A 12,762-nucleotide genomic window follows, 5' to 3' on the forward strand; every position below is an offset into this window, starting at 1 on the left:
TGCCAGTGTGGCTGTGGACGGTGTTCTTCCGGTCTGGAGAGCAGCCAGGTGTGTGACTGGTGTAGTATGGCAAGGTTGGCAAGGGCTGTGTTCTGGCCCTACTGTGGCTGACACTAGTTGTTTCTGGTGCCTGGAGAGCAGGTAAGATGACGACTGGGGTATTTTGTCCCCGCTCTGAGCAGTGTGTGCCTGGGTGGCTTCATCTCTCGGGTGTGCTGGTTGGCTAAGTCCTCCACAGAGTGGGGCACAGAAACCTTCCAGATTCAGTTTGTGGCCCCCTTCAAAGCCAGCACTCCCCCTGGGAGGCGGTCCAGGCCCAGAGGTCTCATTAATCTAAATGATGTCACCACAGTGCCAAGTGGACTGGGTCATTTAGAGAGGGGGGAAGGTATTGCAACCTTTCTGCCTTCTCCGACATCTGACCCCACAGCTGCAGCGAGACCCATGGTTCCCATTTGAGCTGTCCGAGGATCATGAGGTCAGGGAGCATCCAGAGGCCTTGGACACAAATGGTACTTCTTCAGTACATAATCCCAGCCTCCAGCAAAAGATGGGCCACATCTTTCTTACAGTTTGGATGTGGGCCATGGCATCCTAGATTCCCATGAAGTTCTTAAAGATGTGGTACAAGATTTATTCTGTGATTAGCTGCACTGACAGGCAATGCTCGGCAGGGCTGAGAGCGACCTGGAGGGTCCCATCCTAGCTGTGGCCCTTGCCTCTGCCTGGTGTTCCTATCCCTCAGTTGCTTCTCTTACGAAATGGGCCCGAGTGCCACATCGCACCTGCTCTAATGGGCCACGCTATAGACTCTAGACTCTACATCCATAAAAGAGGAGGGCACAGCTAGCGAGACTGAGGGACATCATTATTAGGACATGATCAGTAAGCTACCTTCCAGGTGCCGGGGAGCAGCAGCTGTCTCAGGATATGTATTTCCTCTTCGAGTCCCACAGTCTCTGGAGTCACTCCACTTTACAATGGATGGCCTGTAGCCCTATCTCTCTACCTCTCTGGGTACTGCTCCAGAGCCCCTCGTTCTGAACAGTGGGGAAGGGTCAAGCAGTGAGTGTGTGCAACCTGTGAGCTTCCGTATGGGTGCTCGTGGAGCTAGGGTTACCTCTGTGGTTCTGGTAGGCTCCATCTGGACAGCCTGGAACCAGATCCTGTTGATTCCAAGCTGTGGCATTGCCTCCTGAGCCCTCTAGTGAGGCAACACTAGACTAGGTTATCAGGGCCTTCAGATGGCAGAGGTAGGTTTCAGCCTAGCTCAGGAATCCTGAAAAGCCCCCGCAGGGCCTTCATCCGGCCGCCATTGTGGATCTTCCCACAAGCTCCTCAGGTTGGTCTCTACTTCCTTTCTGTAGCAATTCCCTGGCTGGTACCTAAAGCAAAGGGGTTTGGGCAAGCATCCTTCCTGAGAGAGTACTATGCTAGGGTAACTGGGTCCCATGGAGGATACCAGGGAGGCCACCCGGGGTCCCTTGAAGGTAGCTGCCAATCTGAGGCTTGACTTAGAGGATTTTGCTAAAAAGACTTGCTGAGACTCTGTCATATACAAAGAAGCTCAGAAAACCAGGAAGTCTACAGATAGATTCTCAACGTTAGAAGATGGATCCGAGAGGAGAACGAGAACGGGCTGTTGTCATGGGAATAGACAGATGCTCCAGGCAGCCATTGGCCCAAGTGGCCAGATGGAGGCTGAACTTTGGGGACAGTAAGGTAGGGCTGGCCAGCCTGGTCCTCTTGGGGCTTGGATGATTCTGTAAGCAGTTTGGGCATCACTGTGGATGTTGGGACTCCTCTGTGACAGGTGCCCTGCAACCATCTAGGGGCAGCCAGAGAGGCAGGGTGGCGGTGAGAGCATCTAAGGGAGCTCCAACAAGATTCTTGCAACTGGCTGTGTTGACTAGAAAGGAGGACCATAGCAGTGCCCGGGCATCTGAGTAATGGGCACAGATGCCAAGTTGCGTCTGCCCTAAGAAGGGTGACACTTTAGGGCGGGTGTGTGTGTGTGCCTGATCTCCAGGGAAACTGTAGAAGGAGCTCCAAAGTTGAGGGGTTTGGTGGTGCACCATGGGAAGCAGGGATCAGAGCTCTAAGGGTTGAAGCTTATTAGCACGTCCCTGTTCAGCCCAGGTCCTCAGCCCTTGAAGCAGGCTGAACCCCTCTCTTCGACTCTTTCTTCTCAGACAGCCATGTCCTGGCTGAGCTGGACTGCGCCCTCCACTTCCCTTCCTCTCTGTGTCTCCACCTCCTGTCTCCTCTGAGCACTGAAAGCCCTCCTCCCTCCCCCACCCCCACCCCCACCCCTGCCTGTCCCCAGCCCACCTCGCTGGTTCCTGCCCTGGCTGTGTCGCCGCTTTGCTTTGCTTTGCAGCTTCATGTTGTGTGTGAGCCGGCCTTGGTGTCACTAGTATGGAAGCACACACCAAGGGTTGCCTGTGACCATGGCTCTGCTCCTACAGGGCCTTCGTGTACCTGAGCAACCTGCTGTACCCTGTGCCCCTGGTGCACCGCGTGGCCATCGTCAGCGAAAAGGGAGAGGTGAAAGGCTTCCTCCGTGTCGCGGTGCAGGCCATCTCAGGTGTGTGTGGGACCAGGCAGTGTGTGGCCCTGCGTCCCTGGGGGGCAGGGGAAAGTCTGACTTTAAAGGCAAAGGTGGGGGGAATAATATGCAGGTGTTGACAGGAAGCTGATCTCACCTAGGACCCCGCCCCCCAGCTTCCCTGTGGCCAACATGAAACTTTTTCCACCTTCCCAGGGGAGTGGACAGGTGGGGCTTGAAGGGAAAGTCCTCCACGTTGAGCCCTTGGCTCTGGCTTCCTAGAGTCATGGAGTAGGGATGTCTCAGCCATGCAGCCTCAGTTCAAGATGCCTGAGCCTGAGCTGGCCTGGAGACCGAGTCCCCACCTACCAACCGATCAGGGTGGACCCAGAGACTGCCTTGTCCCTCCCGCAGTATGGACTGTCTGACAGCCTAGCCCTACTATCTACTTTCTCCAGCGCCAAGGGAGCCTGAAGACTGCTGGTCTCTGCCAGAGTGGCTCTCAGCAGCTGCCTCAGTTTCTCTTCTGTCCCCCCTCACCCCTAGGTCCTGGTTTTAGGCATAGGCCTAAGCTAAGAGCTGCAGACTCTCCTCATTTATGGGTCTAAATATAGAGGCTGCTGTAAAAGACAGACATTTCCTCATATTCCCTCCATCATGGTCAGGGGTACCAGGATTAGCCAGCTGCAGTGCCCCTGGGTCTCAGTTTGCTCACCTATAGGCCTATAGGTCTCCCTGCGAGGTGAGACTGTTTGTAGGACCACCGTAGGAGGACCATGTGAGGTCACAGAGTGTGAAAACCTCAGGGAGGTATCTGCAAGTCAGTGGTAGTATCTGCTGCAACTCCAGCTCAAAGACCCCGTTCTCTGCCCTAGACCATGGTCTCCCTTCCTGGGATACTTGCTGTCCTTAGCTTCCCAGGCGCCTGGGAATGGTGGAGGTAAAGGAACAGAGCGTGACTGAGTGGCACGTTCCAGGTTAGCCATGGTTAGGCTGGGGTGCTCAGTGCGGGCACCTGGGGGATCTGAGAAGGTCAACAGCCCGGTGTTATAGACTCCAGGTTCTCACATACGTTAGCGTGTCATACTCCCCAAGTACTCCTACCACCAGGTCCTCATGTCCTGACTAGTTCTCTGGCTGTTATACTCTCGGGAGTCTCACAACCCCAAGTTCTCACACCCCAAATGCTACAGATATGCCTGTACCCTCCAGTTCTCACGTGCCACACACAGGTTTGCACTCTGCCTTCCCTGGGGTTTTCACACTCCAGGGTTCTCACACTCCCAGATTCTCACCCTGCAGGTTCTCACCCCCCCCCCAGGTTCTCATGCCTGGGGTTCTCACACACCTGAGTTTTTACACCTTTGACCTTCAAATGCCTCTTTCTCCTCTACTCCCTAATGTCTAATCACTTCCCTGGTATTTTGGCCACATTAGGTGACTTTGATTTGACTAATTATGTTAATAATGGGCTGTAGTACCAAACTCTCCTCTGCCTGTGATTTCTTAAAGTTCTCCCCCATTACCCCTGCCCTGGCTCCCACCTGTCACCAGCCGTGATGTGCTCATGATTGCTTAGATGAGTCGACTCTATCACTGTTTCCCCCAGTACTGGTCCAGAGGTCCTACCTAGCGAGGGGACAGGAGCAGGTGTATTCTGAGCTAGTAGGAAACCCAGACTTCAGTACCACCCTGGCCACATTGCTGGAAAGTGAAAATTACCAAGGCATCCACACATAGGGTAGCAGACACATCCAGAGCAACTTCCTCCTCCATCCTGCCAGGCCCTCCTCCTCTCTGGTCACCCACACTGTCTAGAGCTCTCCATTTTGTCCATGTGTTTCTAGAGTCCAAGGGACTCACCTACAGCCCTTGTGGAGGACAGGAAGGGCCCCATAGGGGATCCTCAGGAGGGCTGGTGAGCGACCCTATCTCCAAGGGCCACCACTCACTGGGACTCATAGGTCCCCTATGTATCAGATGAGGTCTAATATTCTGGAAGGTGCACGGGGCTCAGAGCTCAGGCCTTTAGTCAGCCACAGCTCTGCCTTCCTCCAAGTCATTTTTCTGAAAAAGGGTCTATGATGAAATCTGACCTGAGTTGCTTCCCAAATCCTATATGAAGACCACTGGATTTTACTATATTTGGGGTTGCAACTAATATTTCCCTGTCTGGCAATAGAAGAAAGGGATTTAGGAAACACACAACATTGTCAGCCCTCTCCGCCCTATGGTTATGGGCTGGGTCAGCTCATCCACTGAACCCTACTGGGGCTGACCCTGGCTATCAGAAACTGCTAGTAGAACTACCCACAATGCTGGGGATTGCATACTAGGGCCCATGGGCTCTGAAGAAGGTGGTAGAGGTGTATCAAGACCCTCCTGTTCTCTTCCAAACACCAAGGTCAGGCAGTTCAGTACGTAGAGCTTGTGGCGCATATTGACTGGTCCTTGGCAAGAACACACCTCTGGGTCCCTGAGGCAACACTGGGGTGGTGGTCAGTGTGTCCTGGTGAGTACTGAGTTGCAGGTAGTGATGTAGCTGCTTAGTCCTGTGAAGAATCTGGTCACGTATTGCTATGCCCTCTCCAAGGCCCTGGGGCCACTTGACCTGGCTCTGTCCACTATGGAAAACAAGTTGGCCAACCACCTGCATGTTCCTCTTGCAGCTGATGAAGAGGCTCCGGATTATGGCTCAGGTGTCCGTCAGTCAGGAACTGCTAAAATCTCCTTTGATGACCAGCATTTTGAAAAGGTACTATGAAGGGGAATCCCTTCCACTGATCCCTAGGCTCTGAGGGCCAGCCTCAGCAGGGCTCCAGGGGGTCTTTGTATCTGTCCCATCCCTTGCTGTCCAAAACACACAATGTCCCCTTCCCAGTTTATCAGGACCCGCTTGGTCCAACCATCTTCCTGAGTCTCACACAGCAAGGCATAGAGTTGGTAAGAAGAGCCAACTTTTAGAATAGACATCCTCACCCTCCCCCCTCTCGGGATAGAAGTTCTCGGGGTTCCCACAACAAATTGTATTTACTACCATCCTTCTTTCTGCCTTCCCCAACACCTGTGAGCATGGGGATGACCTCACCAAGGCCACCCTCCTCTGATCCTCACAGAAAACTATCTCAGGAGACAGTGGAGAGGTTGCGCCCATACAGTGCCCCTCCCCCGCCCCAGATGTGCTTACTTGGCTCTCTGGCTCAAGATCAGTCTAAGGGTGTCCAAGAGTCTGCCTGGGACCTCCCCCAGGAAGTTCTCTGGTACCCTGGGGGCAGATCTAAGGCCAGGAGTAGCTCCCTGTTTTCCTTTGGCATGTCTCATCCAATGAGGCATGTGGAATGTTCCTCTCAGGAAGTTCACACCTCAACTCACCTAAACCAGAGTGTCAAAGTAGGCCATGGCGGTGGAGGCCTAGAGAGGTGGGTGCTTCATCGAGGGACCAGTGGCAAGTCTGGCTCAGGAGGCTAGAGACCTAGGCACCAGTGAACAGACGCCCACAGCCTCTGACAGGGTGGTCTAAGCTTAGCCAGCTAGCCCTCCAGCTTTCTCTGTCTCCACAGTTCCAGTCTGAGTCCTGCCCTGTGGTGGGGATGTCCCGCTCAGGGACCTCCCAGGAGGAGTTGCGCATTGTAGAAGGCCAGGGTCAGGGGGCTGATGCTGGGCCTTCAGCTGATGAAGTTAACAACAATACCTGCTCAGGTGGGTGCAGCTCTGTGAATCGTGCGTGTGTGGGACCAGGGCTGGAAGAACATGAAATCTTGAGACCCCCATCGCTCTGCTCTGGCTCCCAACAGCTGTGCCTCCTGAAGGCCTCCTAGACAGCCCAGAGAAGACTGCCCTGGATGGGCCCCTGGACACAGCCCTGGACCACCTCCGTCTAGGCAGTACCTTTACTTTCCGCGTGACAGTCCTGCAGGCGTCCAGTATCTCGGCTGAATATGCTGACATCTTCTGCCAGTTCAAGTGAGCCTGTTGTCTATGCCCTGGGCTTCTGGGAAGTGGGTACTCCCCTGAGGGGTATGCAGCCCACCTAGGCTGTGCTAGGGGCTACTCGGTCTCATGCAATGTCTAGTGAGGCCATGGGTCTTTGCTACAAGTGCTTGCCCAACTTTTTCTTCTTTCTCTTCAGCTTTATCCACCGCCACGATGAGGCCTTCTCTACTGAACCCCTGAAGAACACTGGCAGGGGACCCCCTCTTGGCTTCTACCATGTTCAAAATGTAAATACTGGTCCTTATCCCCCCAACACCCAAAGGCCTAAATACTAAGGCTAACCCAAAGGTTAAGCAGGGTTCTCCCTTTCCATCTGTTCTTTCTCCTCTAAATGGACTGTCCCCAGGGCCGTGTGGCATCAGACTGTAGAACCTTCAATGCCATGCTGGGACACTGACATTGCAGCTAGGTAGTAGGGGATCAGTAGTAATAGATTTAAAATTGGAGCCTTGGGTCAGCATAGAGTTCCCGAAAGCTGCTCACAATGAGCCTTAGGCAGACACGGAGACAGAATAGCCAGGGAAGTTGCCTCTGGGATTTGTATCAAGGGCTGGGCCCACAGTGTGGAGTTTTCACGGACACTGAGCACTTATAGATATGACCCATACTCTCCCCCTTTTCCGTTTAGATTGCAGTAGAGGTAACCAAGTCCTTCATCGAATACATCAAGAGCCAGCCCATTGTGTTCGAAGTCTTCGGGCACTACCAGCAGCACCCATTCCCACCTCTTTGCAAAGATGTTCTCAGGTCAGCTGCCTAGGTCACCCAGTGTCCTTGTCTCCAGGCAACAGAGACCATGTACCTCTGATCCCCCCCCGCCCCGCCCCCTTAGCTGACCAGGATGGTCAGAGCATGGCCCATGCTTGCCCCTCCCCTTTGGGACTGGTTTCTTCAAGGACCGTGTTGTCAGAACTTTGACCATTAGCCGTGCATGGGAAGCACCCAGGGGGATAGCCAGGTTTTGCTGCCCACTGGCCACTTCTGGGAAGGGAACATCTGTCTGACTCCCTCATGCTTTTTAGTCTCCCAAGGTGGAGACTCGGAGGAGAAAGCGAGGTGGGGGAGTCTCAAGAGTCTTGAGTGTGAGGTTCAGGTATCTCACTGGATCCAGAAGTTGGGACAGGAAAGGGCCATCCCGAGGCCTGGAGATGTGTTGAAGGGCCTTCACTCCTCTCCACCTCTATCTCTTGGCTGAACAGACCTCACAGCTCAGGGATACCCAGGATATGGGAGCAGAAGAGAGAGGCAGCAGAGATTATTTGTGGTGCTGAGTCCCTGGAACCCTGTAGAACCTCTAGGATGGTGCAGGGCCCTAAGGATTTCCCCTCTCCCATCTAAGTATATACAGAGACAAGGGCTCTTCTGGGTCCGTGGAACACAGGAATAGGGGACACATATATATATGGACATGCATGCATATTGGGGGTATATGAAGATGGGGGACACAGACACTGAGGATGCATGAATATTGGAGATGAATGAATATGGGGGACACATGAATATGGGGGACACATGGTTAGGCTTCTCCTCATCCTTCTTTGCCCTGGGCTGTCTGGGACTCACAGACACCAGGCCAGGTCTGCTCACTCCGGCTTTCCTCCACAGCCCCCTGAGGCCCTCGCGTCGCCACTTCCCCAGGGTCATGCCGCTATCCAAGCCAGGTAGGTGAGGGTCTGCAGAGTCCAGTGGAGCCAGCAAAGGCCCACACTATTGGCTGCAAGTGTGGTTGACTCTGCTGTAGATGTAATGGTCTTCCAGATTGCAGACGACATAGCAGTATAGCTTTTAGCTTTGTGTTCTTTTGGTCACCCCAGTCCACAAGGGAGACATTTAGAGCCAGTGTCTGGTGGCATGATGAGCACTCAGAGGGGACTTGGTGGAGGAATGGCTCAGAGAAGGGGCTATGGACAGACATGGTTGGGCCCAGGAATACTGGGAGGCAGACACTGTCAGGAAGTGGACATATTGGAGGACCAATGCAGCTGAGCTTAGGGCGTGCTAGGCACAGTGTGGATGCTGGCAGAACATACTTGGACTGAGACATCTTGCTGTAGTCAAGGGTAACGCAGCAGGTAACAGGCCAAGCGGAGGGGTCCTGTCCATACGATAGGGCCGCTAAGCAAGTGTCTCTGCTGACTTAGCGGTGTTTAGTCAAGCCAGCATCCACTTACTCAGTTGTGCCAGGCCACATGCGTGTCCATGCGTGTAGAGACCATTTAAGTGGCCACACAACTGAGACCACTGCCAGGTTTCTTACGCCTGACTGCTCGATCTAGGGGTGACCTGGCCATGGGTATGCCAGTGGGCATCTCTTTGGGAACATTGTTGTTGCCCTTGTAGCCTTTAATGTCCTCTCCCCGATACCCCATCACAGCATCATTTTCTTGTCTTCCTAGTGCCCGCCACTAAGCTCAGCACGATGACCCGACCTTCCCCAGGTCCCTGCCATTGCAAGTATGACCTGCTGGTCTACTTCGAGATCTGCGAGCTGGAAGCCAATGGCGAGTGAGTTGGGTACCCACTGTGTCCATGTTGGGCACCAGCTCGGGGCCCAGGAGGGTGTGATTAAAGAAGAGAGGGCATTGGAAACTGTATTCTGGTAGCCGTTGAGAAGTCAATGGTTAACTTGGAAAAGGAGGGTCAGGGGGGCTCTAAGCTGATGTCTGAGGAGGCCTGGGACCAGGTTCTCTAGGAGTGCCCCAAGCTCAAGGCACAGTACAGGAGTCTTGGCACTACCCAGGTCACTGGGTGTAGATGTCTGACTTGTAGGGATGGGGGAAATATGAGACCCTGAGAGCTATTGTAGGAAGCCAGCCCAGAAGGACCTGACTCTGTGGACTGGGCTCCTTGCTCTCCTGAAGGGTGGTCAAGGCTCCCGTTTTCAGCTCTGCTGACTCTGAGACCAGGTCCTGTTCTATGGGTGGGCTAGCGAAGGGGCTCTGCACCTCACCATCGCCGTCTTTTCCAGTTACATCCCTGCTGTGGTAGACCACCGTGGCGGCATGCCGTGCATGGGGACCTTCCTTCTCCATCAGGTGGGGAGCCTTAGCCTGCCCACCTCAAAACTTGCCCCCTCCTCGCCAGAAGTTACATCCCCAGTGCCAACTAACTGTTCCCCCTCCTGGCGTGTGGCAGGGCATCCAGAGACGGATAACCGTGACACTGCTGCATGAGACGGGGAGCCACATCCGCTGGAAGGAAGTGCGGGAGCTGGTTGTGGGTGAGTGGGGCAGGCAGCAGTTCGCTCGGGAATGGGCTGTGTTTGCACAAGTGCCTGGGTTCTAGCCACAGCACTGTTCTGTGATGCATGGCTCTGACTCGTGCCTCCTAGATGAAGTCTTCCTGTGCCTCCTCAGCCTGTCACTCAAGTTTCTTCCTCATCTGTGCTGCCCTTTCAGGGTTGCTGAACAACAACTAAATGACTTAAAACAGCAGACAATGGCTGGGCCTCATAGTTCTGGAAATCTGGGTGCCGGCGACCAGCTGGGACACTGCAGGGTCCTTCTCTGCGTTCCCTGGTCTTGGGAGTGGTTGTAGCCCTGACTGTTCTTAGCTTGTAGAAGACGATTCCAATCCTCTGCTTGACAGGGTGGCCTCCATGCATTTTGGTAGCACAGGGCATGGGAAGTTGGGCGACTGCACTCGCTCCAGGATGACTTCAGCTTGGCTAATGACACTGTAGTGCACTGTCCCCTCAGGACTCTAACACACCTAGTTAGGGAGGGCAAGGACACTGTCTCTATGACCTCCTCTTTTGAACTCTGTTCTCCCAAGATATCCTCTAGACTCTCATTTGGGGACACAGTAGATCTCCATCCCAGGATGTAGCCCCTCCACCCTTGAGCATATCTCTCTAGAAGTTTCTTCCAGCCCTGGTTTTGACAACCAGGTAGGTGGGAGCTCAAGGGCCATGGCATCCTGTGCCCCCTTTCTGCAGGGTTGTGGGTAGCTGGTCTGGGTACCAGGGTGGACGCTTGTATTTTACAAGTTTATGTCAGGGATCAGAAAAAGCGTGAAACCAGTGTGACTCCATTCCAAGACTAAGATCAGGCCTAGCACCCGGACTCTGAACCAAGCTTTACCCGGGGAAGGGGCACCTCTGCCTAGGCTGGCATCCATGGTGTCCCACCCACCATGTCCTCTACTCAGAAGGGCATCCCAGCCTGCCTTAAGTTTCATCTCCTTCCTCCTGCGTTTCTAAAAAGGCAGACATCAAAGGCTGCCGATTTGGGGTGGCAATGGGGGATTTAAATGAAGTAGAGCAGTAACCGCTGTGATCCAGTCCCATTCGGGTTATAGATGAGCCCCAAGCCTAGCACCCCTCCCTGGAAGGCATGAGTCTTTTTAGGTCCTACGAAGTGGGCATTATGGGGAGGGGCCCGCAAGATGGAGAAAAGACAAGAGACTCTTTAAGGAATACAGATGACCCTAGCCCACTCCCTGACTCCTTCCTGTGTCCTGCCCAAGTCTGTCCACCAGATCCTCAGGCAGAGAGCTCTGTGGAGGTCAGGACCCCAGGGCTGAGCATCTGCTCTGTGATCTTGTCCTTACCACGAGAATCCCAGACACTGGAAAATCTGGCATCAAGAAAGGGCTGAAGGACCCCGAATCGTCTCCTCCTGAATCCTTGTGCTGCAGAGCTGCAAGGAAGTAGCTAGACTGTGCAGAGGGAGAAAGGGAAGCAGCTCACTCTGTTGCCGGAGCTGAGGACTTACGGGCATCTGTGAGCACCTTCAAATGAGCAGAGAGCTGTTTCCGGGATGAGGAATTGTGAAATGAAGTGTTTCTCTCACAGACAGAAGGACTTCAAACGCAGAGGTCTGGTTCTTAAAGAGCGGCCGGATATTTTTAAGCACAAGATGGGGTAGGGCCACCCCCTCATCTTGCTTATGTCTCTGTGTCCCATAGGGACACAGAGATTGCTAAACTAGACAGCTGAGATCCACCAGAAAGTCTAATTATAGCTGAAATATAAAAAGCCAGGCTGGAAGGAGACAGAGGGGGAAGGCAGTGGCCGTGTTTCAGGGGCCACCAGGACCCACCCCCCTCAGCCTCCCTGTTTGCTTGGTGCCTTTTATTGCATAGTCATGTAGAGAACCCACTTGCCATCTTAGCTCCTGTCCAGAGGCCTCAGCATACCATAACCACTGGGCTTCCTAGGCACTGACACCCAGACACTGCCCTTCCCATAGGTCGCATCCGAAACACTCCAGAAACTGACGAAGCTCTGATTGACCCCAACATCTTGTCCCTTAACATCCTCTCATCAGGATACGTCCATCCAGCCCAGGATGACCGGTGAGTGCCACAAGACAGGTAGGAGGACCACAACCCTTGCTGACCAACTAACCCCCCTCACAGGTCAACCACCAACCTGCCACGGCCTCCACTGACCCAGCCGCTCGTGCTGTGGCCAGCTCCAGGCCTCCCTGCCCTCTTTCTGACACTTAAGGGAAGAGGGTAGTGAGTGGTGGCCCATGGGCTCCAAGTCTCTCTGCTCATTTGATCGCATGTCTCCCATTTCCGGTTTATACACTCATGCCATCCTGTCACCTAACGGGCCAGCATGGGCTTAAAGCATGAGTTAAGTCCTGTCCCCAGGAGGTGGCGGGGAGATGGTTGGTGAGATGGGATGGTGACTAACATGCACGCCATGGTTCTGAGGACCATACTGGTATGAACAGGTCTGAAGTCTCTGGCAGTTGTCCCCGGAATGGGTGGTGATACAGAAGGTCATCTAGAGCCTGCAGATGAAGTTGGCAGTCGAACTACTTGGGTAGAGGGTGACTATGCATCACCAATTGTCACATGCTTCTGGTCACTTTCCAAGCTCCAGATTGTCCCAACTCCCGTCTTTATCTGAACAGGAGAGGGGTAACGGAGCCCTAAGATGCTCTTGGCAGCCCTGTGGGGTGTGCCAGGATGCGTGGGTGTAACAGAGGTCTCACACAGCCTGCCAGGGGCCAGGCACTGCAAGAGTCAGCCTGCCAGGGAGGGTGCCCAACTGGACAAAATCGCCTGGGACATAGTCTTCCATTGATTTGTGGTGATGTTCTGCAGGGCCTGAGCCCCAGCCTGGCTCTTTCCCAGTAACTCAGCCTGGTGCAGTGCCAAGGAGCCAAACACTGACCTGGGAGGCTACAGCCAGGAAAATGTATTTCGAGGGTGTGGTACCCTTGGAGAATCAAGGGAGGATCACCCCTGTGAGGGAGGGGTTGTAT

General features: G+C 54.0%; 1 protein-coding gene across 5 annotated transcripts in view; it reads left to right on the forward strand.

Annotated features, from left to right (window-relative positions):
* The window catches only part of Kif1a (kinesin family member 1A), an 87,887-nt gene that overhangs the window by 54,865 nt on the left and 20,260 nt on the right, over nucleotides 1–12,762 (forward strand). For all 5 annotated transcript variants that reach the window (XM_052192381.1, XM_052192383.1, XM_052192382.1 and 2 more), the window contains 11 exons: nucleotides 2,469–2,587; nucleotides 5,218–5,303; nucleotides 6,109–6,247; nucleotides 6,343–6,511; nucleotides 6,678–6,768; nucleotides 7,170–7,288; nucleotides 8,147–8,202; nucleotides 8,938–9,046; nucleotides 9,510–9,576; nucleotides 9,677–9,761; nucleotides 11,734–11,839. In XM_052192381.1, the coding sequence (XP_052048341.1) occupies nucleotides 2,469–2,587; nucleotides 5,218–5,303; nucleotides 6,109–6,247; nucleotides 6,343–6,511; nucleotides 6,678–6,768; nucleotides 7,170–7,288; nucleotides 8,147–8,202; nucleotides 8,938–9,046; nucleotides 9,510–9,576; nucleotides 9,677–9,761; nucleotides 11,734–11,839 (1,146 nt within the window). The remainder of the gene's footprint in view (nucleotides 1–2,468; nucleotides 2,588–5,217; nucleotides 5,304–6,108; nucleotides 6,248–6,342; nucleotides 6,512–6,677; nucleotides 6,769–7,169; nucleotides 7,289–8,146; nucleotides 8,203–8,937; nucleotides 9,047–9,509; nucleotides 9,577–9,676; nucleotides 9,762–11,733; nucleotides 11,840–12,762) is intronic.

Source organism: Apodemus sylvaticus, chromosome 9 (assembly GCF_947179515.1).
Source record: "Apodemus sylvaticus chromosome 9, mApoSyl1.1, whole genome shotgun sequence".
Classification (NCBI taxonomy): domain Eukaryota; kingdom Metazoa; phylum Chordata; class Mammalia; order Rodentia; family Muridae; genus Apodemus; species Apodemus sylvaticus.